General features: G+C 48.7%; 1 protein-coding gene across 2 annotated transcripts in view; it reads left to right on the top strand.

The window, feature by feature from the left end:
- Positions 1-26,511, top strand: part of Kiaa0513 (KIAA0513 ortholog) — a 51,725-nt gene that overhangs the window by 10,304 nt on the left and 14,910 nt on the right. For both annotated transcript variants that reach the window (XM_052166387.1, XM_052166388.1), the window contains 3 exons: positions 21,891-22,342; positions 25,635-25,734; positions 26,425-26,498. In XM_052166387.1, coding sequence (XP_052022347.1) covers positions 22,014-22,342; positions 25,635-25,734; positions 26,425-26,498 — 503 coding nt within the window. In that variant the 5' untranslated portion in view covers positions 21,891-22,013. The remainder of the gene's footprint in view (positions 1-21,890; positions 22,343-25,634; positions 25,735-26,424; positions 26,499-26,511) is intronic.

The following is a 26,511-nucleotide window of genomic DNA, read 5'->3' as shown; positions in this document are numbered from 1 at the left end:
AGTGGACTGCCAGTCCAGAGCAGCAACAGTCTTTCCTGTTAGTGTTTCACAGACTGGGGCCACCAGCCCACACCCCAGTGCTATGGCTGATTGAAGGGTCCTTATCTGTGTTCATCAGCTTTCATTACTGAAGCTCAATACCGAAAGCAACTGGATAAAAAGGAAGCTTGTTTAGCCCACAGGTTTACGAGAGAGGAACATATGAAAAGAGAGTAGTCTCACTTTTAGCCTTAGTAGGACAGGATGAACAAAGTCCTTATGACCTAAGTACCTCTCATTATGTCTCCCTCTGGACCATTCCCAGCCGCTTCTATATTGTCAGCCTGTGGAGAACAAGCTTGTAAGAAGCTGTATGCCTTGGAGGAATACCGAGTCCATGGAGCTGAAGTGACACCCACAGTCCAGCACAGCACGGCTGTGCAGTCAGGCTCTCCTGGCTCTATGTGGACTTCTGCAGTAGCTCTTTGGCCCCAGGCAGCTATGTAGCTTTCTAAGCCTTAAGGATTATACACTCACAGACTGACATAGCAAGGGATCTGGTTTGTGTGGCTCAGTGCCTGGAGGGCTGTGACAGCACAGTGTTAGTTGCCATTACTTTTAATAACCAAGAATCCCTTTATAACCGAGAAGCCCTTGCCACTGCTGGAAAACTCAGCTGGGCTGCCCTGACAGGACTGCAAGCAGCGCTGGCTTTGACTCTGGGGAAACTGGCAATCGGTTTACACCGCATGCAGAGGAGTCCCCATGTCACACCGTCCTGGAGAGGATGCAGGAGGGTCGCCTTCAACCCACTCTTTCATTCAAATGCAGCTTATCAAAAACTTAGAGAACTATAACTGTTCAGGGTTTCTACACAAAGTGACATAAAAATCGTTGAAATGTTTAATAAGGGAAATTTAAAGTGCTAATACACAACTGTAGTTTCAGTAACTTAGGAGGCTGAGATACTAGGAACATTAAATGTATGAGTTCAAGACACAGAGTGAGACCTTGTTTCCCTCCAAAACTCCAGAATTCAGTAGTATCTCAGATGCCAAGTACTGGTGTGCAGTAAGGAACCTGCTCTCTGTCTCCGTGTGTGTGTGTGTGTGTGTGTGTGTGTGTGTGTGTGTGTGTGTGTGTGTCCAACTCTCATTTGCGTTCTCTCTCTTTTTCTTTCTGTGTGTGTCTATTGCTGTGTCTCAGAATTAGCATCTCCATTCATGTCTTATATTGTGTCTTTCCCTCTGTGTTATGTGACTCTGGTGTCTCCCCCCAACCTAACCTTGTGTGTGTGTGTGTGTCCTTTCTACCTAACCTTGTGTGTGTGTGTGTGTGTGTGTGTCCTTTACCTAACCTCGTGTGGGGTGTGTGTGTCCTTTCTACCTAACCTCGTCTGTGTGTGTGTGTGTGTGTGTCCTTTACCTAACCTCGTGTGGTGTGTGTGTGTGTGTGTGTGTGTCCTTTCTACCTAACCTCGTGTGTGTGTGTGTGTGTGTGTGTGTGTGTGTGTGTGTGTCCTTTCTAGCTACTGGTATGACATGATCCGGCATGTAGAGAGAGAGCGCTCCTCCACTCCTCCACACTGTGTTTCAGGGCTTCTGAGCCATGAAGATTATTTAATCTCTTGTAAGAAGCTGTCTGAAGGATCTGCTATGGCATTTTAGGAAGTTGAGAAAAGGAGGTTCCCCCACCCCACCCCCAGACATAGGCAGGTACAGGACACCAAATTCTTAGCACAGAGGAGATTTATTACCCCAGAGGGGCAGGGGGCTAGGCTGCAAAGGCAGCATCAGATGCAGCCAACACAAGCGAGCAAGAAAGCAAGAGAAAAAAATTCCTGGAGTGGAGCTTTTAAGAGGAAAGGGGGCTTCCATGCTGAGGTGAGTTGGGAAATCCTGATTTGGACATATCAGCCAAATCATGAATTTTGATCGTTGAACCTTGGTGTTTGGTCTCAGGAATGAATCAGTGGTCAAATAATCAAATAGACCTTGAAGGCTAGCTTTAGGAATGTAAAGGTTTTTAGCAAGGGAGAAAAGGCAAGCTGCCTGTAATGTCTTCCATGCTCAGATCTGCTAGAGTCCCTTCAAGGTGTCTAAATTCAGTATTCTCCAGCAAGAGGCATCAAGCTGGGGTGAACCACTCCAGGAGAAGCTCATATAAATGAGACTATTGGGACAGGAAAGCCAGGCGTGGTCTGTCAGACTCAGGCCTCTGTTCCTGAGCCTTGCTGAATCCTGCCTGCCTGCTATCACTACTCAGGACCCAGCCCCAGTGTGGAGCAGGTAGTGTCAGTGCAGCTCCTCCTCTGCCACATAGATGCCCCCCCCCCCCAAAAGATTAGGGTGTGACTCTGGTGACTTGCCTGGCCATTTTTGCTCTTTTCTCTGAGTTGCTCTGCCCCATTCCTGTGGAGGTGTTTGAACAAGTGACATTTGGTAGACAGGCACAAAATTCTCTAACTCGTTTCCTCAGTAGATGAGGCAGAGGCAAGTTGCTTTGTGTTGACTCTTGGGCAATCAGTGGTGAAGGCTCTGGGTCAGTGGTGTTAGCTTATGGGGAAGGAAGGGGATGGGTGGACGCCTGGCACAATGCAGGAAATCACGGTGACCTTTGTGTCAACCAGGGAGGGCCATGGTATGCAGGGAGCTGACTGGAAGTGGAGCTTCCCCGCCTGCATCATTACTCCTGGTAAGGACTGGAGCTCCTATTGTCCCAGCAGCTCTAGAAGCATCTGTTCTTCCATCCTGAGAGAGCAACACTCATCCTTGGGGTAGTTCCCCCACACCTCCTGTCAACAGTCTGTGGTGCTGGGACTCATCTGGTTTTCTGGGACACAGGAGCCCTGGGAGCTCCTGGCACAGTTTACTGCCCCTGACCCCTGCACTTGGTATAGACTTTGTGCTGGCCCGGACTCATGGCTGCGCCATGGATGCTGAAGGAGAAGACAGCCAGCGTGGGTATAGCCTGCAGAGTGTCCAACAGGGGTGTCACAGTGGCAGTGTGCAGTGTGGGTCTCAGATTCAAGCTAGTTATGGTCCTGGCAATAGTGCATCTAGCCTGTCAAGAGAGAGCAGTGGTTTTCTTGTTAGCCCTGGGTCATTGGCACTTCCTAAAGAAGCCTGGTAAGGACTTGTCCTTGTGTCCCTGTGACTTATGCCCTTCATCCTCTCACTTGGTGTCTTTCTTGCTATTCAGTGCTACCTTTCCTATGCAGCCACCCTCTCTGAAGTTGCCTGTCCTGTCCTGTTCAAACCTAGTGTGCTTTTGAGCACAGATGCCCTCCTAGCCCCACTGGCAGAGGATGAGAAGCCTGGCATGGGAAGCTTGAGCTCTCCTCCCCCTCCTAATCCAACCTCCACCCCACCTGGGAACTTGTAATTGACCTTCCTCACCTGCAGCCGCTCCAGCCTCCAGACTTCACCAGACTTCATTGTGGTCATGAGCAAGTGAGGCTGTAGGCGGGAGCATTTTTGTTCTTTGGGGGCTGCTGATGACAACCTGAAGTGACACATACTCTCAAAGGACCAGGTTCATAACTGCCTGTCAGGGAGGCTGTAGCTGAGGTAGCTCTAGACAGTAGAAACCTGGGGAAAGCTGCGTCTGAGTTCCAAGTCCAGGCTCCGTGTGGGTGGGCATGTGGGTACAACTAGCTGCTGTGTCGGGGAGCTCTAGAGACCCCTCTTTCTCTTTTCTCATTTTTCCTTCTAAATTTATTTTGTGATGCCAGGTAAGTGCTCTACTACTTACTGCTCCACACTCCAGCCATTTTCCTAAGAAAGGGGAACTGCTCAACCTGGGCTGTGTCATGGTCACCCAGCTGCCTTTGCTGATTCTCTTCCTAATAACTATCATACAGTAAAGCAGACATCTTTTGGAGTATATTTGAAAACACAGACTCATGCATTCGCTACCAAATTCAACTAGGAAGCCATTTCTATCACCCTAAACTCCCATTGGCAATGCCCATCCCCATCTCTACCCAGTAACAGCACCTCTCTGCCTTTTGGGAAATATCTTGCAGATAAAATCAGGTGAACTGTCCAGAAAATTCCCTTCACCCTGCCGAGGCATTCTTGCCTGTAGTCTAGAGTGAGGGCATGCCCTAGTGTTCACCTGGCCATTTGGCAGTGGAACCTTTCTGTTTCTAGCTCCTAGCATGAAAGCTGCTGAGCAGATCTGTGAATGTGGTATTCTTCTCAGAGCAGTGCACACCTTGGACTGGAGTGTGAGCTTGCTAGGCTCTGTCGTTACTGTGTTTAGCTCTTTAAGATAAGCTGGCTTCCCATACAGAGAGATGTATATAGATGATCTCTTGGGGGGGGGTGGCATGTCCATCACATTTCCCAGGTAGGGCCCTGAACAGAACAGAAGAGATAAAGCATTCATTCTTGTGGCTGTAGAGATAGCTCAGCGGTTAAGAGCACCTGCTGCTTTATAGAGGACTTGAGTTCAGTTCCCAGCACCAGTGTTAGGTGGCTCACACCTATCTGTGTTGTTGTTTCACGCAGGCAACTGCCTGCACACCACACTGGGCTGCAGAGGCACACGGAAATGTGGGCTGCAATGAGGGACCACACCGGACCAAACAGTTCCACGTGGGGCTTTATTTGGGATGGGACAAAGGGGGCAGCAGGCAGAAAGAAGGAAGAAAAAGAGAGGGAGAGAGAGACACATGTTACCCTAATATATACGGGTGATGACATAATTACAGGTAAAGGTAGGCCCATTGAACTCTGGGGATATATATGGTGGCTGTTGCCTTAGCAACAGGCCTATAGGTTGCGCTGCGCTCACTGTTGCCTATATGATGTCACAGGTCTCGGCACTAACAATCTAACTCCAGTAGCTCTGATGCTTTCTTCTGGTCTCCACAGGTACCTGTACACACACAGTACACATGTAAACCACACACACACACACACTCACTCACTCACTCACAGAGAGAAAGAGAGCTAGAAAGAGAGACAGAAACAGAGACAGACAGAGAAGTTGAGAGAGACAGAATGAATGAATGTAATTCTGCAGAGAAACCTGGCACAGGACACAGCAGCCTGATGCTCAAGGCTATCACCATCTATCCAGAGTGGTGAGTGACTTGATGCCCAAGGCAAGGCAAGCATAGGGAGAGGGAAAAGACTTTGTCTAAAGTCCCTAAGTCTGTTCACTGCGTCCTAAGGCTGTTTCTTTTCCTCTCTTTGGATTTTTGAAAACAGGATCTCATATCCTTAGCATGTAGTTGAGGATGCCCTTGAGCTATTTATTTATTTATTTATTTATTTATTTTGGTTTTTTGGATTTGGTTTTTTTTGAGACAGGGTTTCTCTGTGTAGCCCTGGCTGTCCTGGAACTCACTCTGTAGACCAGGCTGGCCTTGAACTCAGAAATCTGCTTGCCTCTACCTACCAGAGTGCTGGGATTACAGGCGTGCGCCACCACCGCCCGGCGAGCTTTTTATTTTTAAATAATTTTTTTAAAGTTTTATTTATGTATTAATTATGAGCACATGGTTGCTATGTTCAGACACACCAGAAGGGGGCATCAGATCACATTACAGATGGTTGTGAGCCACCATGTAGTTGCTTGGAATTGAACTCAGGACCTCTGGAAGGGCAGTCTGTGCTCTTAACCGCTGAGCCATCTCTCCAGCCCGCCCCTGAGCTTTTGATCTCCCAGCCTGTACCTCCCAAGTGCCAAGATAACTACAGGCATGTACTACTGTATGATATGTCCATCTGGTTACCTGTGCTTTCATGCTTCTTGAGATGTTCTCTCTGACTGTTGGATTACATGTGTGTGATGCATGTATAGTGTGTGTTTGGGTGTGGGTATGAGGGGGTGTGAAATGGATTCTTTTGAATTAGCTTTTTGGCTCTATGGGCTTTGTTCTTTGTCAGCCATAGCTTTGGTGTTTTTCCCTCTCTCTGTGCTGTGCTATCTTCCTTTCCTGCACACATACTGGACCCTATGTGCTGTCCCTTGGCTGCAGGCTCAGCTCATTTCTTTGTCTTTTCTCTGTTGCTGAGATCAGGTACTTGCTAACCTTTTGGTGCCCACTGACTCTGCGGTGTTGTCCTGTTGTGCTGCCGAACCTCTCCAGTGAGTTTTTAAATTTTCCATTCTACAAGTTCTGTTTGATTTCCCTTTATCTTCTTCTCCACTGAGACTTTAAATTTTTTCCTTCAGGACCACCTGCTTTGCTTCTTGGAATAGTTTATAATAATAGCCATTCAGAAACCTCTGTCCACCAGGTGGTGGTGGCGCACGCCTGTAATCCCAGCACTCTGGGAGGCAGAAGCAGGTGGATTTCTGAGTTCAAGTCCAGCCTGGTCTGCAGAGTGAGCTCCAGGACAGCCAGGGCTACACAGAGAAACCCTGTCTTGAAAAAACAAAAAACAAAAAAACAAAAACCCAGAAATCTCTGTCAGCTGATTCTAGTCGTGGTACCCTTTCAGGTGGTCTGAGCATTCTCACTCCTGAGGACTTTCCCAGTTTTGTGTGCTGGGTAATTTGGGATTAACCCTCGGTGTTCCCCATGTCAGGTTATGAGACAGACTCTGAGTAGTGTTTAAGTCTCTCAGGAAGTGTTGGTATCTTGGCTTCAGCAGGCATTTACCTCTGTAGGTTTTGGGTTGGGCTGTTTCCCATAACTTTGTTCAGCTGTTCTGACCTTCCCTAGCCAATATCTCCATATAGATGTTCCCAAGGATGACTAAGCCCCTAGGGCTACCAAATATAAAGCTAAATACGTTAGCCACACCAAGAGATTAACGACAGTAGCAATAAGGCGAGCAGTTTCACAGCTCTGTAATGAATGGCCAGCATACAGCCTTTTTCCTGGAGGCCATTACTGAATAAAATAAAAGCTGTTGAGACACAGGACTGGGTCCTAACAGTGGATCTGGTAACCAGCATGGCTATCAAGTGACATCGAATGGGTAATGTCAACAGTGTGGATATGCTGGATCTCTTAAGCAGATGGGACAGTATGTTAGGAGGTCCCATCACACTCTTCAGAACAACACAGGAACTTTATTTCTGAACATTTCTATTTGATGTTTTCAGATTGCGGTTGACTGGGCGCAAGAAGAACAGTACAATAAGGGGAGGCCTCTAAGCTGTCCTCTCCTCTGCTGTCCTTCATCTCCACAGTCAGGCCTTACCAGGCTTCAGTGTGCTTTTCCTGCCTTTGAGCCTACTTGCTTGTCCCAGTAGACCTAGAGGGAAAACCGTTTAGACTTTTCTAACTGAAAGGCAGCTTTCCTCCCCAGGGCTGAGGACCTGGACACAGGCTACCTGCTGCTGAGGAATAGCCTGGGGCCTGGGCCCCTGCACAGAAGAAAATAGAGACAAGGCAGGAGGGAAAACTTGGGAATTTGGATCTATGGTCTAGAAAGCAAGCTACCTTACATCTTCCCCTAAGCCAGGACTGGATGGCCAGACCCCTCCCCCCATGCTTTGTCCAGGCATCGGGCTATATTCAGTCCAGGCTGAGGACAGCAGGGGCAGAAATGACAGCCTCCTGCCACTCTGGTGGTAGTGACATATTGATCTCTTCTCTCACCTATCAGCCAGAGTTAGATTTTCAGAGGCACCAGTCTGCACTCTCTGCAGGTATCAGAGGCACATTTGTGGTGGGTGAGACAGGGGACCAGGCACTTGCCCAGAAGTGCGGGGAGCCTAGAAGCCCAGCCTGCCCGGCATGGAACAGAGAGAACCTGGAGTGAACAAAGAGAAGGGTGTCAGTGTTTGTCTGGCCAGGAACAGTGTGGTTTGCGTGGGGAAAGGGGAACAGGGTAGATGGTTGGACAAAGCTAAGTGCTGGGCTGCTGCTCGGGGCCTCTCTGCAGATCCTTTGCGAGACAGCTAGTTTTGTCTTCACTGAGTAAGTAGCCTCCTGGGCTAAGCTAGTGAGAGACACCAAATGAGCCTCCTGCATAATGTGAAATTCTAAAGTTCCCAGTCCTTCAAAGTCTCAAACCCTTGGCACCAGTGAGATACTATAGCAGACCTCATGTGAGGGTTCAGGTCAAGCACAGGCACAGAGAAATTGTATATAATTGCCTTTGGGCTATATATGTAAGGCACATGTGGAAAATGCACATATTCCAAGGCCTGATGTATCTCAGGTCAGCCACAGACAGCCTGCATTAGACAGTTTTAGGTGGAGATGTCAGGAAAGACTTCTGAGAGTGGAGTCTTGAACCCAAGGTGTTGGGTATTTGCATCCAGCATGTGCAGAGGCCAGTCTAGCTCTATAAAGAAACCAACTGAGCGGTGGTGGCGCATGCCTGTAATCCCAGCACTCTGGGAGGCAGAGGCAGGCAGATTTCTGAGTTCGAGGCCAGCCTGGTCTACACTGTGAGTTCCAGGACAGCCAGAGCTATGCAGAGAAACCCTGTCTCGAAGAAAAAAAAACCAATCAAAATAAACAAACAGACAAAAAACCACAAACAAACAAAAGAAACCAGTATCTCCCCAGCACCGGGAAGGTGAGGCAGATGGTTCCCAGGCCAGCCTTGGCTGCAGAGTGAGATCCTGCCTCCACAACAGCAATAACGAAAGTCCTCAGTGTGCTGCTGCATGCCTGTGCTCTCTCATCTTTTTTTTCTCAAAAAGCAAAGCTGAAGTTGGGTGTGATGATACACATTTATATTCTTTGTGAGGTAAAAGGATAGTCCCTTTGAGGTTGGCCTGAGCTACCTACTGAGTAGCTAGGCCCGCCTTAACTACAAAGTGAAATCTCACATTAAAACAAAAAAACAGCAGACAACCAAGAACCAACCAAGAACCAAGGGCTGGGAGAGTATCTCACTGGGTAGAACGCTTGCCTAGTGTCCTCAAAGCCCAGGCACAGCTCCCAGCACCACATAAGCTGAGTATGGTGGGACATATCTACATTCCAAGGACTCCAGAGCTGGAGATGGTAAGGTCAAAAGTTCAAGGTCATCCTGGGCTACTTAGTAGTGAGCTTAAGTCTAGCCTGAGCTACATGAAACCTTATCTCAAAATGGGAGGGGGGTGGCTTTTACTGCAAGAATGATTCTCACTGGATTAAAAAATGCTCTGAAGGACTGTTTTCAGTCCCCCTCAGTGAGTAGCCACCTGCGCGTTTCCCATAGCTGTAGTTCTCCTCATTGTGGATTCTCATGCTGAGCGCCCTTCCCACACCTAGCATTAGCATGCTGCTAGCTCTTAGACAGGCCTCCTCCATCGCCCATTTGATCCCTACAGCAACCTAGGAAGGCAGCCAGGCTTCTCTGGCTGTGGTCCCCTTTGAGCCCTTTGAGTGTTGGTCTCATTTTCACTTAACATAAGCATGTTCCCAAATGGCCTGCTGTCAGTGTTGCCCTCATATTTCAATGAAGTGCCAGAATTAATGTAACAATATTTACACAGTGTTTTGATTGCACATTTTGGTTATTTTCCCATCTTCGCTGTGTGTTTAGGTTATTGCCCTAAGATAGAATGAACAGGCAGGCGTGATGACATGAGGGGGTCAGAGGATACCAGTGACCTGTAGAAAGCCCCCCATGTAGAACACCGGCAGCTTGAGATTTCTGCATATGGTGGAACAGGCTTCAACTTATCTAGGGATTTAGCCAGAGGGAGAGGCAAACTAGGAGGGGAAGACAGGCTTGGAGGTCAGGTTGCGCAGTACTGAAGTGGTGAAGGTTCAGAGTTGCTCCAGTATCTGCCTGAGGTTGCTCTGAATAGTGACAGCATCTCTGCCTTTGTCCCCGGAGAGCTGTGTGGGCAGCTCTGACAGAGATGACAGCTGTCCTGAGTAGGCGGAGATGGACACTAGTGGCCTTTCCACAGGGGACATCAGGCAGCCTGCCAGGGCTTCCTGCCTCCAGGACAGTAGCTTGATCTCTCCTCCCACGGGACACAGATGTCCTCTACACATGCACAGCTTTATTCTTGACCCCTCCTGTGCCAGGAGACAGCACTGAACCTGAAGAGCAGGAACTATCGCTCGCTCCCATCATGCCCTCCAGAGGGCTTTGGGGAAGGCATACTTGTATATCCCATGGGAGAGAGCAGGGCTCCATCTGGTGATGGCCAGCTCTTTCCTCCATAACAAAAGGCAGATACTGTTCATATATTTTGCTAAATTACCCAAAAAGATGGAGAGTCAAGCCAATCAGCCTGAATTGCATCCATCTGTCCCAGTTGTTGGTTTGTCCTGTTAAAAAACTCCAGCTGGCCAGACATGGTGCCACACACCTTTAATCCCTGCACTCAGAAGGCAGAGACAGGGAGAAGTGAGTTCAAGGCCAACCTGATCTACATAGTAAGCTCCAGGGTACCTAAAGACCCTATCTCAAAACAAAACAAAAACAAAAACCCTGTAGCTGTTTACAGGGGACTGAGATTGAACTGGAGCATGTAGTTATTGTGGAAACACCCCGAGTTGAGGAATGACAATGATCGGGGAGAACAGTGGACTTGCCTGAGATAACAGAACCATCACCTTATGAGTTTTGAATGACACACAGAAGCCCAGGGCTCAGACTTGGAGCAGCCATTGCTTATAATCACAATTCCCATCCCCTGCTTCATGGCCACTTTGGCTGCTAGACTTCTAGAACATTCTGGATATTGGCTGTGGGGTAGTGTTTGTTCTAGAACTTTCCATGGTAGTAAAATCAAGGAAGAAGGAGGAAGGAGCCTGTCTTGGTCATGCCATACTCCCAGCCTGTGGTACAAAACCTGGCTCATCTAGGAACAGACCAGATGCTGTTCATGGAGAATATCACCTATCGTCTTCTCCCTCTAGATTAGGGACCAACAGTCAGTCCTCTCTTTTTCCCATCGCCTTGGAAATATGTTAGCCATCTCCTTCTTCCCAGAGATGTTAAACTTAGCACCCCTTTGCATGCAACATGATGAGGGTTACAACAGAGAAAAGCTGGCTTGAGTTCACAGAGAAACATCTCAGAGGGAAACAACAGTGGCCCCTCCCTGTTGAAACCTTCCTGTTGGCTCTCCAGACAAGAAGACCTAATATTCAGAGCTATACTCTTTAATGGGCCTTACCCTGTTTGAGCCCTATAAGCTATGAACAGAAGTCTGGTCCTTTCTATCAAATCCCTCACAGATGGAAGGCCATGATACCATCTCCAAATAGCTGTCCCCAACCATGAAATCCACTTCCTCTCTGGTGTTCCTGTGACATGACCCAGCCCCGTGGCAGGCAGCTCAGCACAGCTGGATGCTAGCAGCTCTCTACTTTATCCATTCACCACCCTTTTTAAAGTCTTGCAAATGTATCAAATTAAGATGCCTTTGAAAATCTACAGTTCTGTAAAAATAGATGGCTCCAGGGTTGCTCTGGACTCGGGGTTGAGACTAACAAAGTGTGCAGATAGCCAGTAGCCAGGACCATGGCTAGATGCAGTATTGCCCTGGAAAGAGAGTTGGTCGCTCCTTCAAGGTGTTCTCAGCATTCCCAGCAGCACGAGCAACATTGTGACCTGGCTTTCCATCAGAAATTTGTCACTGCCTCTCAAGATCACTCTAGCTTGTGTGGCTTTTGCCCCCACACATGGGTTTGACGTCATTATGTCATCACACTCTGAGAACCTTTGAGAGCAATATTTCTTCATGGGAAGAATAGCCTTGGCTGTGTTGTCCTTGTAGGACTCTCTTGGCAGTGTGGTTAGGGTTTGTATGCTTTATTTATTTTTACTTAAGAAATAAGCGAATTCTTGCCATTCTTGTCACCTCACTGTGTTACAGACCAAAGTCTGTCATGGCATAACCAGGATTCTTTGGTCCAGGAAGGCACAGGTCCGATGACAGATAGAAACAACCACACACACACACACACAGAGGCGGTTGAATCTGTATGTATTTAGGAGCTCTAAAGCAAGGATTTTTATACACAAAGAGTTGGTATTACCATTTCAAAAGATGTAGCCTGTGAGGCAGGCACAATTATAACCATTTGGTACAAGGAAATGCAAAATCAGGTACAAAGTTTCTCATGTAACAGATATAGAGGATCAATTTACAGATGCCATCAAACTTCCTGATTAGAATACAGAGTCACTCATAGTTTACAGTAAACCTTCAAAGAGTTTGAAGTTTCTTATACCACCTGGGTCTTAACAAGTTCTTGTGAGAAATCCTTATCTAACATTTAGCCTTCTACCTTGTAAAGAAAAACTTCCTGACTTAATCAATACTTTCAGTACCAGAGTGCCAGAGCCATCCTCATACACATACGCACAGCCATAAAAACCTGCATGTGGTTGGAAGGTTGGAATTATGTAAACAACTATAAGGCAAAGCATTGCAATTCTTAAAGGGAGTATGGTATCAGCCAGGCTATAGGAATCCCCATGAATAGAGAAAAGGAGGAAGTCAGGGCAAACTGCTACTTAGAACTACAGGCCCATCTTAAATAGCCAGGAAGAAGGAGAGTATAGTAAATTGCCAAGTGAGATTTTTCAGCTTCTAAATTTACACAGAGTTCCATTATTCCCAGGAGACCTTTCCCCCCCCTGCCTCTGTCTGTAAAATATCATTTTTACAGACTTCACAGGGCCACCACAGCAGCACTGTGATAACCACTTCATGATGGGTGTGTGGTGAGGTAATTGCACTTAAAAGTAAAGGACTTTTTCAGAGGTCCTTTTTATGAGAATGAGATATGGTATCCATGACTCCCTTAATCACAGTATTATTTGTTGTTGCTGCTGTCCTATCATGAGTTTGCTATGTTCTAAGCCTGATCTATGTGTGGACAGCACACTCACACCGTCGGCTACCTTTCCCAGATCTTGCTGCTCCTTCTCCTTTGTACTCACCACCCATCCTTGATGTGACTTCTTCTGAGATTCTACATGAACCCCACGCAGGTCCTCTCCTACTCGTGCTTCTCCTCCCCTTGTCTGGGATGAAGAGTCACTCCTTGTGACCCGCCAGTGGTTAGCTCTGGCCTCCTGACTAGCTGTGGTCACAGTTCCGTGCCAACCTTAACTGGCATCTGAGAACAGCTCCTACTGCTCTGCACCCTAGGCCTGCCTGCTCCCCCATCTCCTTCAATGTGTCCAGCTCCTGTGCTGGTCCCACACTCTAGGTGATCCCGTGCATGCTTCCGATTCATGACCCTCACCCACTTCTAGATCCTCCCTGGAGTTACGGCTGTGTTTTACCTCCAGCCTTGTACTCAGGGACCATGACTGTGCTGTGGTGAGTGGCATGTCTGTCTTCAGTTCAGATCCAGCACCCCGAATGAAATCCCAGAACTGGCTAACTCCTCAAGTGGCATGCTGCAGTTCCCTCTCATAAGGCTACTTCTTAGCACTTACCTTCACAGTCTCTAGTTTTCAGTGTAGCCCAACACCATGACGCAGTGGCTCACAAGGTCACTCTGCTGTGGCAGCACTTGGCAATGCCCTTTCAGGCCTACCTGTGGGCAGTGCCACAGCCTAGATGTTATTCCCTCTCTGTCTTCTCTCACCACAAAGTGACCCAGCCTGTTGATGCTCTTCATGATCTCCCTGAAGTCTTTTTCTCACGCGCTCTTGGCCTCTCCTCAGCCTCCCTTCCCCAGGCCTACTCATGGTTGCCCTGCTGCCCCATTATGTAGATTGTTGGATTGTCCCCATTATCAGCAGTGGACCTTTGGAGGCTGGAGCTGAGGTAGAGATGCTGGGAGCTGCTCCTCCTAGCCTCTTTTGAGTGTCCCCTACAGATGTGTAAAGTACTCTTGATATCTGGGGACATGACAGCTCCTTCCCTAGCGACTGCAGCCCCACTCCTGTTTTGGCTACCACCTTACTCAGCTGGCACAGGAAACACTCTGAGAACGCCAGCATGAGACATCTGGCACCTGATGGGAGGCTCACAAAATGCCATGCATGTCTTCGCCTAGCGGCAGTCTCCAGCCAGGCAGATCCCCATTGTGAAGGCACAGGATTGGGCGCCTGCTGCTTTCTAGACTTGTTTAAAGGTTTATTCTTGTCTCTGCCTTGTTAGAGATTTTGTTATTGGGGCAACCAGTGTCTTTGCACAGTGAGGGAGGGAGGGAAGCAGGGGGCTCAGCAGGTACTTGGAGAAAGTGACTGTGGGTGCCTCTGGCAGATAAGAGCATCATAGCATAGCATGTGTCACCTTTGGTTTGGCCACCAAGAAACTCAACTCATCTGTCACCTAAGGGCAGTAGCAGGTTTATGTGATTCTACAAGTTGGTAAACTACCCTGGAGCCCTATTAACTGGGTGTAACTCTATAAACTCTACCTGTGCACCTCTGCATCTAAAAGAACACTGATAATATTCTCTATGGCTTGACATACTTACATCCATGGGAACAGCTTCTCTTTCCTAACACAGACGGCTACTACTTCCCACCTCAACCAGCCATAGGTCCCTTCCTAGTCACACAGTCTCTTATCCTCAGTGAGGAGCAGATTGGTTGGTCAAGATCTTTGGGATTGTGGTTAGGTCAGTCTCACAGGAGGACCAAGGCAGCTGAGGTGCCTGTTCAGCATGGCAAAGCGAGCGAATGCCAGCCAACCTCGGGGTTCTCTCTGCATCACCAGTCCCTACTGTTACATGGCCCTCCTCCTACCCTAAACTCCTCCCACGCAGAGGCTGAGAAGAGCCCCCTTTCCCCATCTGCGCTTCCCCACATAAGCCAGCCTTTTCTGTCCCTCTGCTCCCTTTCGGCCTCCTGGCTGCTGCATGTGGTTTCCTTCTCTCTCCTCTTCCTTCCCCTCCCCTCTCTCCCCACATAGATCAGGGTCATATCCACTCTGGACCCTCCAAGATAAACCCACCTCTGGCTATGCACTCCATTTTATCTGCAATAAACGTTTTCCTCCACCACCATACCTAGAAGCAGTCATGTCCTTCCCTTTTTCTTTTTCATTCCTTTAAATTCAGGTTGAACTCATCAGCTTGGCAGAGTTGAGGGTCCTCTTCTGGTCTTGTTTTTTAACGTCTCCGGTGGCTGCCACCTGGTTGGGGTACTGGCCCCCAGGGCTTTGTCCGAAATGAACCTGGTACTCAGCCCACATTCTGCTTTTCATCAGTCAGACACCTCAGCCCAGGGAATGGTGCCGCCCACTGAGGCGGACATGCTCATCTCTCTTAACCTAATCAAGAAAATCACTCACATCTTGCTAGAGGCTAACCTGGTCTAGATAATCTGTTACAGGTATAGCAGAGACTTATCTCATGGGTAATTCTAAGTCCTGTGAAGGTAACAGTATGAACCATTGCACAAGGTCATCATTCAAGGTGACTAGGTTAAGCACCTTCGAAGGAAGTGAGATGTTGCACTCTGTCCCGTGTTGGATTTCTGTCCCAGGAGGCTGCTCTGCCAACTCCTACATTTGCATCCAGATCAGCATAGTCAGTTCCCAACCAAGCACTGTGCAGGGCACCAGGGAACACTGTTCAGACAGGGCCACTGGTATGTTTGCAGCTGTCATGAGAGAAGCAGCCACTGGCCGGAGACTGAAGATTCAGTTGTCTTCTAGTGTTGAAAAAGGACAGATGATGGGTGCAGGCCAGATAGAACCAGCAGAGGGAGAGGACAAACTGCCTCCTGCCTCCCAGGCCCACTGTAGCATGTTTAAGGAAAGGACTGGACGTCTTCAGAGTCTCCAGAGCTTGAATGGCCAACAGGAGGAAACAGCTTTAACAGGCCACTGTAGAAGCCTGTTAGACCCCAGCTCAAGTTAGAAAGAGATTTGTGATAGTTCCTGCTGGATATGGGGCAGTCGGGACCCAACTTCCACACTGCCTTCAGGTCTCAGTAGCTTCTCTCTGGTATCCTGAGGATACAAGAATACCCAGCAGTCTACACCCGACAGGTATTTATGTATTAACATTTGTCTTCCTTCCTTATTGCTACCGGAACAAATGACTGTGAACTTAGTAGCTTTAAAGCAGTTCACATTTACTGCTGTACCGCTGTGAAGGTCAGAAGTTCTCAGACGGTTTATTGGGATAGTCAAGGTGCTCAAAAGGCTCCTTCTCAAGGCTGCAGGGAAATGTTCTTTCCTGCTTCCCTGGCATCTGCTTATCTCCTTGGCTTTCAGTTTTCCTTTATCACCAACCCAGCAGCCTAGTGGCATCATCTCCTTTCCTGACTCTGACCTCCCTGATTTCTAAGGCCTCTGGTGGTGACATCAGGCTACCTTCATAACCCAGGACCATGATACAACCCTGGCAGCCCCCTCCTACCTCCACTCTTGGCAGCTTTAGGACAAGAGACAAAGCACGTGTTGTACTGTGTGTCCTGTCCATGCAAGGGCTAGGCTACAGGGAAACTAGAACATGCATGTGCACACACATACACTGCATGCACACATACACTGCATGCACACATACACTGCATGCACACACACTGCATACACACAGTGCAGCACACACATATACTGCATGCACACATACACTGCATTCACACACACATATACTGCATGCACACATATACTGCATGCACACACATGCACTGCACGCACACATACACTGCATGCACACACACATACACTGCATGCATACATATACTGAATGCACACATACATTGCATACACACACATACACTGCATGCACACACACTGCATGCACACACACACTGCATGCACACACACACTGCATGCACACACACATACACTGCATGCACATACACACTGCATGCACACACACTGCATGCACACACACACACTGCATGCACACACACACACACACTGCATACACACATATACTGCATGCACACATACCTTTTTTGCTCAAAGTTACTCTCTAGGAAAGTCCCATCTCTCACTCTGGTGGTGTTGGGGAAATCAGAATTTGAGCAAAAGCTCAGGGGAGGTGGCCAAATGCAATGGCAGGCAGTCTTGCCATAGTTCCTCCTGAAGCCCGACAGGAAGGCTGAGGCAAAGGTGGGGCTGGGAGGAACCCAAGGAGGAAGTTAGGGTGCCCTCCGTACCCTCAGAATGGTGATACCATAGCTACCTACCAGGGCCTACCTGTTCGGCTCTGCCACCCTGGCCTGTGTTTACCTTTCCCCCAAACTTCCCATGGCCCACCCAGGCCTTCCTTCAGCGGATAGGAAGGCTTCCCTGGTCTGCTTTTCCCAGGAGCAGCTGCCCAGCAACTACAAGGACCTCCTAGGCCATGTCGCCTTAGCACTTGTATGTGGTACTGGCTTCTGGGGGCCAGATCTCCTTCCAAGACCTAGCAGGACTGTTAGGGGTATTACCTGAGAACATCTCAGTAGTATTATATATGTGTATACCTGTTCTCTTGTGTGCATGCCTCTGTGTGTGTGTGTGTGTGTGGTCAGAGTCAATGTCAGATGTCCTCAATTGTCCTATGTTAGGTCCAAAGGAAGCTCCATTTCCCCCAAATTCTGGTGTTAGACAAAAGCCAGTATTTCTCAGGAACTTGTAAAGCCTGTTCCTCTCTACCCAAAGGAGATATTTCTCTTATCACTGGTAGAAGGGACAAATGGATATCTGTGGTGCTTATTAAGCATACCAAACCACAGATGGCCTCCAGGACTGTTTAATATCGCCAAAAAGTGCCTGTTACACATTTCCGATCCCGCCTCTCCTCCTCTCCTCCCTTAAATGTCCCAGCTACTCATTCCCCTTATGACCCTGCTATTTTGGCTGGGCCTCCCTCTCTCTGACCTCATCTGTCACTCCCACCCCTCCCTCCCTCTCTGTTTCTCTACTCTGCTTCTCTCTCTCTCTCTCTCTCTCTCTCTCTCTCTCACATACACACACACACACACCTACAATAAAAACCTTCCTCTTAACCGTACCATGGAGCAGTCGTGTCCTCAGTTTATGCACCCGTGCCTTATTTTTTTGAAACGGACTCTCTCACTGAGCCTGGGTTGCACATCTGCGTAGGCTGGCTGGCCAGGGAGCCGCAGGGTTCCTCCTGTTCTCACCTCCTTGTGTCGAGGCTGCAGGTGCTTGTTGGCACATGGCTGCTTGTTTGTGTTAACACAGGTTCAGAGATCAAGCAGAGCCCTCGCGCTTGTGTGGCAAGCACTTCACCAACCCTTGTACTTCGTGAGCACACAGAAGTAGACACTCCAACTCCTGCTCTTGGCTATACCTCCTGCTCCTCGTGCAGTGGCTGGTTCACAGGGGACTGTCAGTGAGTCTGTGGCACGGAGGAATCTCAGCTGAGGGAGGAAATCACAGCTACCTGGCAGTACCTTGAACATGACCCGTGAGAGTGCAGGGAGGCGGGACCTTTTCTGGAAACCTGAGGATGTCTGCAATGTGGAGCAGAGTCCTGAGACTAAAGCCAGGGTCTTAGACTGGACGCCACCAGGGCCTCCTGGAGCCTACTCCTATAGATCCACAGATTTAGGGCCCACAAGGTGCTTTGAAATGAGTTTAAAATCATTGCCCCCATTGAAAAATTGGAAGACTTCACATAGCAGATTTCATCATGCCGTGAAATCTCTAAGAACTCTGGTATTACTGGATCTGTGCTTCTGAATAGAAGACCCTGGCTGGCTCAAAGCAGAGACAGTCAGTTCTGTGTCCTCAGGCCACCTGAGATCCTCCTCTGAGGTTGTTGTGAAACTACAGTGACCAATGCCTTGTCTCACTAGGAAGTGTATAGTAGTGCTTCTTTCCTGAAGAAGGGACTGAGGTCCAGGCCCTATGGTAAATGTCACCTCACCACAGCATCTCAGTTCTGTAAGGAGCGTGGGTCACCATACCAGGGCATCCTGGCTCTGTATGCAGGGTTGCCCGAATGGCCTGTTCCTCTGAGAGAGATGAGGCCTTGGTACTCTGAGCACCCTCAGGGGCAAGGATACTAAACACGCAGCCGTGCTCAAGCCAAGGGCCAGCAACTGGCCCCTTTGCTTCCTGTCCTGTCCCTGGCCTGTGTTTTTGCCACCACCTGTGGTGATTTGAATGAAAATGGCTACCATAGGCTCATAGGGAGTGGTACTATTTGAAAGGATTAGGACCTGTGGCCTTGTTAGAGGAAGTATGTCATTGGAGATGGTGGGCTTTGAGATTTCAAATGTTCAAGCTAGGTTCTCAGTGTCTGCTTGTGGATCAAGATGTAGGACACTCAGCTGCTCCAGCAGCATGGCTGCCTGCATGCTGCCATGCTGCCTGCCATGCTGATAATGAACTAAACCTCAAGCCCCGATTAAATGCTTTCCTCTCTAAGAGTTGCTGTGGCCATTGTGTATCTTCACATCAATAGAACAATGACTAAGACATCATTCTGAACCCACAGAGGCAGAGGCAGAGGCAGAGGTAGCTCTGGCTTCTTGGAAAGGGTGACTTATTTACCTTGCCAGCCCCATGAGCCCAGGGCTGGAGCAGAACGAGCCTTAAGTCAGTCTTGACTTGTGCCTCCTGTCATGGCAAGCCCATGTGACCCTTCTGTTCTCTTAAACTGGTTTCTTCTTTGACTCATGGGTCACTGGTATGATAATGGGCTGAGGGAGGGACCCGGACTCAGTGCCATCCTATTACCAGTGCTGAGTGTGCCTTCAGTCCACTGTTATATCCCAGAGTCCCTAGTATCCCAGGAGAGATGGTACAAAGTAGGACATTTTCTCTAACTATCAACACTGTCCACACTCACTGCCTCCAACACTGACTGCTGTGATGTCCATGTTATAACTTTTACACTCGCTGTGTGTAGAAACCTGTCTGTCAGGGTCACAGTAACTTTTATAATGACTTTTTTTTCTGTGTAACTGAATCCTTTTCTGAGAATAAATTTCAAGCATTCAAATTCTTGACAGACATAGAATTTCTGAAGTTGCATCTACCCTCATTGCCAGTGAGCCGGAGAATGCCAGTTTAACTAGACCTTTGGTAGTGTTTGCACTGTAGTAATAGTAGTAGTTGTTGTTGTTGTTCGTTTGTTTGGTTTGGACAGGGTTTTCCTGTGTAGCCCTGGATGTTCTCAAACTAGCTCTGAAGACCAGGCTAGAACTCAGAAGGCCACCTGCCTCTGTCTCCTGAGTGCTGGGATAAAGGCATGTTGGACTGCAGTTTTAAAATGTACCTTGGTACATAAATGTTTCTGTGTGTGTGTGTGTGTGTGTGTGTGTGTGTGTGTGTGTGTTTGTGACTCTACCTAGGATTACGGGCATGAGTCACCACACCTGGAGATTTTGCATGTTTCTCTGTGGTGATTAGTGTGGCTTGATACTTGTCTAAGCATTTAGTGGCTGGGCTTCCTCTTGTGTGATTATCTGAGTAGTTTGTATATTGGTAAGAATCGAGGTTTTAGTTAGAGCAGAGTGAATCTACAATGTGGTAGGATTAACAATGTCCTTGCCGATGCCATTGCAGATGCTTTCCTTGGTAGCCACAAGCCTGTGGCCACGCGTGTGGCTTTCTGTTCTCTGGAGAGTAGTAATGTTGTTCCACATGGCCCTTCAACAGCTGAGCCAGTCTTACTGTCTCACAGAGGGAGACCTTCCCAGAAAGCAGGGCCATAGGTAGCAGGTGTTACTTGGAGAGGGTGCCCCCCTTTACCCCGTTCCCTCTTAGCTCCACTCACTACCTTCTGACCTGTGGGCCCTTGCTACTGTCCTGGCCTAGATGAGATGTCAGAGCCAAGGTTTGTGAGCTTCTGCACCAAGGAAGGCTTTGTGGGCTCTTCTGCACGTGTGCTGCTGCCCCTGTGCATGTGTGCATGAGGATGGTGGCCAGAGCCAGCTGCTCTATCTGTCTGACTCAGAGAATCTAAAATTATCTTGGGCTGGGTGTTTGGAGGGAATCTATGATCAACCTGTGAGTGCTGAGCTCTCAGGAGTCAGCATGTGTGGGTTGGGACTGCACTTCCCCCAGAAGAAGTACAAAAGCAGTCCAGATGGGGGTCCTGCCCCCTGCAGTTGCCTCCTGGGTGTCTTGTCTGACAGGCCTAAGGAAGGGTGCGAATGCTCCTTCTACCCCAAACATTGCTGTCTCAGGTCTTTGCCATTTGGTTCTTGCTCCTTAGTACTGATAAGTATGGCTTCCAGAAGAGTGAATTCATTCGGAAACAGTACCAGAATCTGAAATCTCCATCGCAGCTCTGCTCTGTGTGAGCTGCACCCCATGCTCTCTCAGCAGCGGAGGCATGTTCCCACTGAAGTGTGCTCCTTCATGCACCAGATGCTCAGTAAGAGTCCGCACTTGCTCTCACACGAGTCTAGATGAAACACTAGCACCAGGTCAGCAGGGACCATAATTAATGTTGAATTGCTGTGGAGAGCAGCCTCTCAAAATATGGACACGTGAGCTTGGCCTTCAGGGTGAATAGCATTCTGTAGTAGGGATAGAGAGGGAGGGTAAGAGGGAAGGAAGGAACAAAGGAGGAGGGAGAGGAGGAGGAGCTGCGGGCTTCACGATCAAAGCCCAGGAGGTGACTTCGCATTGATATCCAGGTAGCTGCAGCACAGGGAACCATGAAGAGACTGAGAAGCAGCAAGAAGCTTGGGCAGCCACTGGGTGTGGAGGGAAGACTGAAGAGAAAGGAGCTCTGGGATGATGGCTTAGCAGGGACCACTTCGGCAGCTGCATAGGACAGTGGGCAGCAGGAGCATTGTACCTGGTCCATGGCTGCTGCCAATGGAAGTGGGTGTGGTGTCCTTGCTCTGCTTTGCTTGGCTGGAGCATGTAAAGGTGTAGTGTGCTGCTTAGCATGGAGGGAGCCTGATGCTGGTGTCTCAGGGCCCCTTCAGTCAGTGTGCCCAGGCCATGCTTCTGCGTAGCAGCAAAGTGGACATGAGAAACAGACACTGGCGGTTGGCATCCCAGACCCTGAGGTACAGAGATTATCATCTGTGTAGGAAAAGTGTGAGTCACGCTCTCCTCAAGTCTATTTGTGCTCAGTGACTTTCCTTGGGGAACTGTCCTTCTCGTAGTGACAGTGTTTATGTCTGTTTCCATTGCAGACGCCACAGGGTCTCTGAGCTGCTAGAGACTTCAGCCTTGGCGGTCAGACGCTCCCAACACGCTCTTGGCTTCAGGAAGCTGCTCCTCAGGCTGTGCCCATCCTGTTTGGCAGCTCAGCTACCATGGAGGCCCCAGAAGTCCCTGTGGGCTCCTTGATTGACTTTGAGACTGAACCACCTACCTCCCCTCCTTTGGAAGCAGCGCCTTCAACACTCCAGGACCCAGACGGCTCCCTGGGTGATGGGGCATCTGAGAGTGAGACCACCGAGTCCGCAGACAGTGAAAATGACATGGGCGAGTCACCGTCACACCCATCGTGGGACCAGGACCGACGCTCTTCCTCCAATGAGTCCTTCTCCTCCAATCAGAGTGCTGATTCGGCCCCAGATGAGGAGACCCTGGCACTTCGAGAGTTCATGCGTAGCTATGTAGAGAAGATCTTCTCTGGAGGGTAGGCCCTTTGTGGGATGGAGGCTGGGCCCTCTGTGGGATGGAGGCTGGGCCCTCTGTGGGATGGAGGCTGGGCCCTCTGTGAGATGGAGGCTGGGCCCTCTGTGGGATGGAGGCTGGGCCCTCTGTGGGATGGAAGGTAGGCTCTCTGTGGAATGGAAGGTAGACCCTTTGTGAGAAGGGTGGATCCTCTTTGGGAGGGGGTTAAGCCTCTTTGGGAAGCAGAGTAGGCCTTTTAAGGATACTAACCTGCTACCTACTATAGGCTACAGTGGCTCTTCACTCCTATAAAATCACATTGGGAGGTTTTAAAGGGGTTTTAGTTCAGTGGTTTGTCTTAGTTAGGGCTTCTATTGCTGTGAAGAGACACCATGACTACAGCAATTCTTATAAAGAAAAACATTTAATTGGAGCTGGCTTACAGTTCAGAGGTGTAGTCCATTGTCATCATGGTGAAAACAGTGGCATACAGGCAGGCTTGGTGCTGGAGAAGGAGCTAAGAGTTCTACATCTTGATCTTCAGGTAGCAGAAGGAAGAACAGTGAGACATACTGGGCATAGTTTGAGTATGTGAGATCTCAAAGCCACCCTCACAGTCACACAAGGCCACACCCACTCCAACAAGGCCACACCCCTTAATAATTGCCACTCCCTATAGGAGGCCCTATAGAGGCCATTTTTATTCAAACTACCAAAATGGTAGAGTGCTTGCTTCACAAGCTCAAGGTGCTAGCTTTGGTCCTTAGCTCTGGAAAACAACAACAACAACAACAAATAAATAGTTTCCAGTCCTGGACTCCACCCTGGACCAACTAATGCCTGTTTCCTGGAGCAGCAGGTCATGTCCCTACAGGCTTTCCAGGACTGACTGGAAGGCAGCTTATTGACAACTCGTCAATAAGTTGCCAGCACCAAGGGTGACCACAGAGGGAATGGTCCTCAGCTTGGCCAGACCTATGCTCCCTGCTTATCCAGGTTGGCTCTGGAACACAGACTCAAGAGTAGCCAGTTCATCCATGTCTTCTTAGTTTCCTCGCTTAAGTCCATTTCATGAGTGGTCTCATGGGAACCAGGGAGCCAGATAGGAGACTGTGCACCACGGTGTCTTCAGTAGCCTATAAGGTATGGCTGTACCCCTTATAGGCACTTAGGCAGAAGATACTGTGGAGAAACAAGTGATACGTTCTGTAAGGAGCTTACATATTTGTTCCAGAATTTCCTCTGTGCATTCCTTTCTTTCTTTCTCCGGGGAGTATTGAGGATTGTCTCAGCTAATTTTCTATTGTTGTGAAGAGACACCATAATCACAGCAACTTATAAAGCAGAACATTGATTTGGGGCGTACAGTTTCAGAGGATGCCCATCTTGGCAGGGAGCATGGCAGCGGACACTCAGGCATGGCACTAGCTCAGTAGCTGAGCATAAGAAGGAGGCTGCCTGGGCATGGTGTGGGCTCTTGACCCTCAAAGCCCACCCCCAGTGACACAGCCCCGCCAACACTCATTAGGCATTTAAATATATTAGCCTATGGGGGCCATTGCCATTCAAGCCACTACAGGGACAGGCCACCCATGGAAGGCAAGTGCCTTACTGCTGAGCTACAACCACAGCCCCTCTGCCTTCGTGTGTGTGTGTGTGTGTGTGTGTGTGTGTGTGTGTGTGTGTGTCACAGAATACCTTTCAGGGGTCAGTTCTCACTTCTGTCTTATTGAGGCAGGCTCCCTTGTTATGCTGCTGTGTGGCCCAATACAGACTAGCCGGCCCATCACATACAGATTTTTACATGGTTTCCAGGAATCAACTCAAGTCACCATGCTTACACGGTGGTATCTTTAAAGCAGGGGCACCAAGAGCAAAGGCCCAGAAAGCAGGTGCCGGAGATTAGAATATAGCCTGAGCAGGGATCTCTGGGCCTCGTAGCTCTGCCTGTCCATGTCACTGTGAAGTGGTACCTCATCTGGGACAGGGAGGTAGGTGCCATCCCAGTCTCCAGGGGTCCAGAGTCTGGTCACTGCCCTGTTAGCAGCTACAGCAGTTCTCCAGCACTTAGATTCATTGTGCACCAGTCACATCAGCATCTCCTGAGCTGGTGGAAATGCAGAGCTTCAGGCACGGTAGTCCTCTGGTGTGCATCTGGATTCTATCAAGCCCATACTTAAGGGGACAATCTGCACACAGCTATAGTCTCGAGGAACCTGGTTTACAATGTGACTGTCGACTTTCACTAAAACAATACAAATGTTGACCCGTTGGTCTATGGCTGTGACTCTCCTGGCACAGTGCTTGCGTGCCCAGTGTGCATGAGCCCAGTGTGCATTTAATCCTGAGCAGTGCAGAAACCGAGCATGGTGGCATAGAACTGTAACCCAGCTCTTGGGAGGTGAAGGCAGGAGGTTGAAGAAGTCAAGGTCACCATTGGCCACATAGAAAATTTGAGATGAAGAAATATATATGTAAATATATTATTATATTTTGCATATTTATAATATTTTAGACATTATGTTTTATATTGTAATACATATAATATGTTTTTTTAGGATTTATTTATTTAGTATTTGTAAGTACACTATAGCTGTCTTCAGACACTTTTACTTCTCAATCCAGCCCCACTCACTTTGGTCCAAAGATTTATTTATTATATGTGAGTACACTGTAGCTGTCTTCAGACACTCCAGAAGACAGCATCAGATCTCATTACAGATGGCTGTGAGCCACCATGTGGGTCCTAGGATTTGAACTCAGGACCTTTGGAAGAGCAGTCAGTGCTCTTAACCCCTGAGCCATCTCTCCAGCTCATACTGTGTTATATATTCATATATAACATATCAATTAACATATGTAATATGTTAATGTTTATATATATTTATATATAATTAATAATATTCTTATTGTCTAGTGACAAACCCATAAGTACAAATTATATAAGTTGGCCAATCTCATGCTTTCTGCCTCATTGTCATCTCTAAATCTGAGAGAAATGTTAGCTATTCACAGAGAAGTAAGGGTTCTTAGGGCCTGGGCCATCATCAGGGCTCAGATCACCTGAGCAGGAGGCCTGCTCACAGAGCCATGGATGGAATTTCCACTGGACAGGTCCCATTCGATGCTGGAGCCGTATCTGGACTTTGAAGTCAGGCTCCTGGTTTCAGAAATAAATACAAGACATGCTCCCTGGAAGGTGCTGAGAGTTGGGGACTGCACCCCACTGTTCTCCTCCCCCTTCCCACCCCATTCCCTCCTGGAGTTTTGGTTCTAGGAACTGGACCCTTATTTTTGTTCTGCCCTTTCTCCAGGGAGGACTTGGACCAGGAAGAGAAAGCCAAGTTTGGGGAGTACTGCAGCGGAGAAGACGGGAAGGGCCGGGAGTGGTTTGCACGCTTTGTGAGCGCACAGGTGAATGCAAGGGGGGGCAGGGGTGGGGAGGCAGCCAACAGCCTACTCAGTGCCACTGTGGTGAAGAGAGTGGAGGGTGCAAATCAGTAGAAGGAGGTCAAAGACAGCTGGGCAGGAGAGAAAGGTCTTCCCCGGCGGGAAGCGCGATTTTGAAAGGAGTAGGGACTGTGGGCAGACCTCCCACTAAATTCCTTTTCCAGAGACAAGCTTGCGGGTTTTGTCCATGCATGCTTTTATTAAATAACCTCTAGCTTTCGAATTTTGCAAAAGATAGCATAGTCAAAATTGTGAAAACTAGGCAAAACCAAAGATGTGGAGAAAGCCAGGGAAAGAATCACATCTTGCATGTTTCTACTTGTTAGGGATGCATTCTTCAGAGAGAAATTAGAACATGCAGAAAAAAGTGATTAACAAACTCAGGAACAGCCAGCGTTGTCATTTGGGGTCTGTCTCTCCATGCTTCTGCCCATGGGTGGGCTGGATGTGAAGTTTCTTTATGAAATCCTGTGAGGATGACACAGAAGAATACCTCTGGGTTCCAGTGCGAGCGCCCTGGGGAGCACCTGTGTTCTGTCCAGAGTGCTGGTTGAGGGGAGGTGGCCATTGGGGCCTTCCAAATCGGCGGAGACATGCAGAGTGACAAGTCCCGCTGACGCTGACACTGACAGAGGCCTGGTTCTTTCTGCACAGCGCTGCACGTCCAAATGTGTGTCCGAGCCCACCTTCTACCGCCTGGTGCAGTCTTTCGCGGTGGTGCTGTTTGAGTAAGTAATGGCC

Source organism: Apodemus sylvaticus, chromosome 21 (assembly GCF_947179515.1).
Source record: "Apodemus sylvaticus chromosome 21, mApoSyl1.1, whole genome shotgun sequence".
In the NCBI taxonomy this organism is placed as follows: Eukaryota; Metazoa; Chordata; class Mammalia; order Rodentia; family Muridae; genus Apodemus; species Apodemus sylvaticus.
Note: the sequence above shows the minus strand (reverse complement) of the source record. Positions and strands in the feature narration are given on the sequence as shown.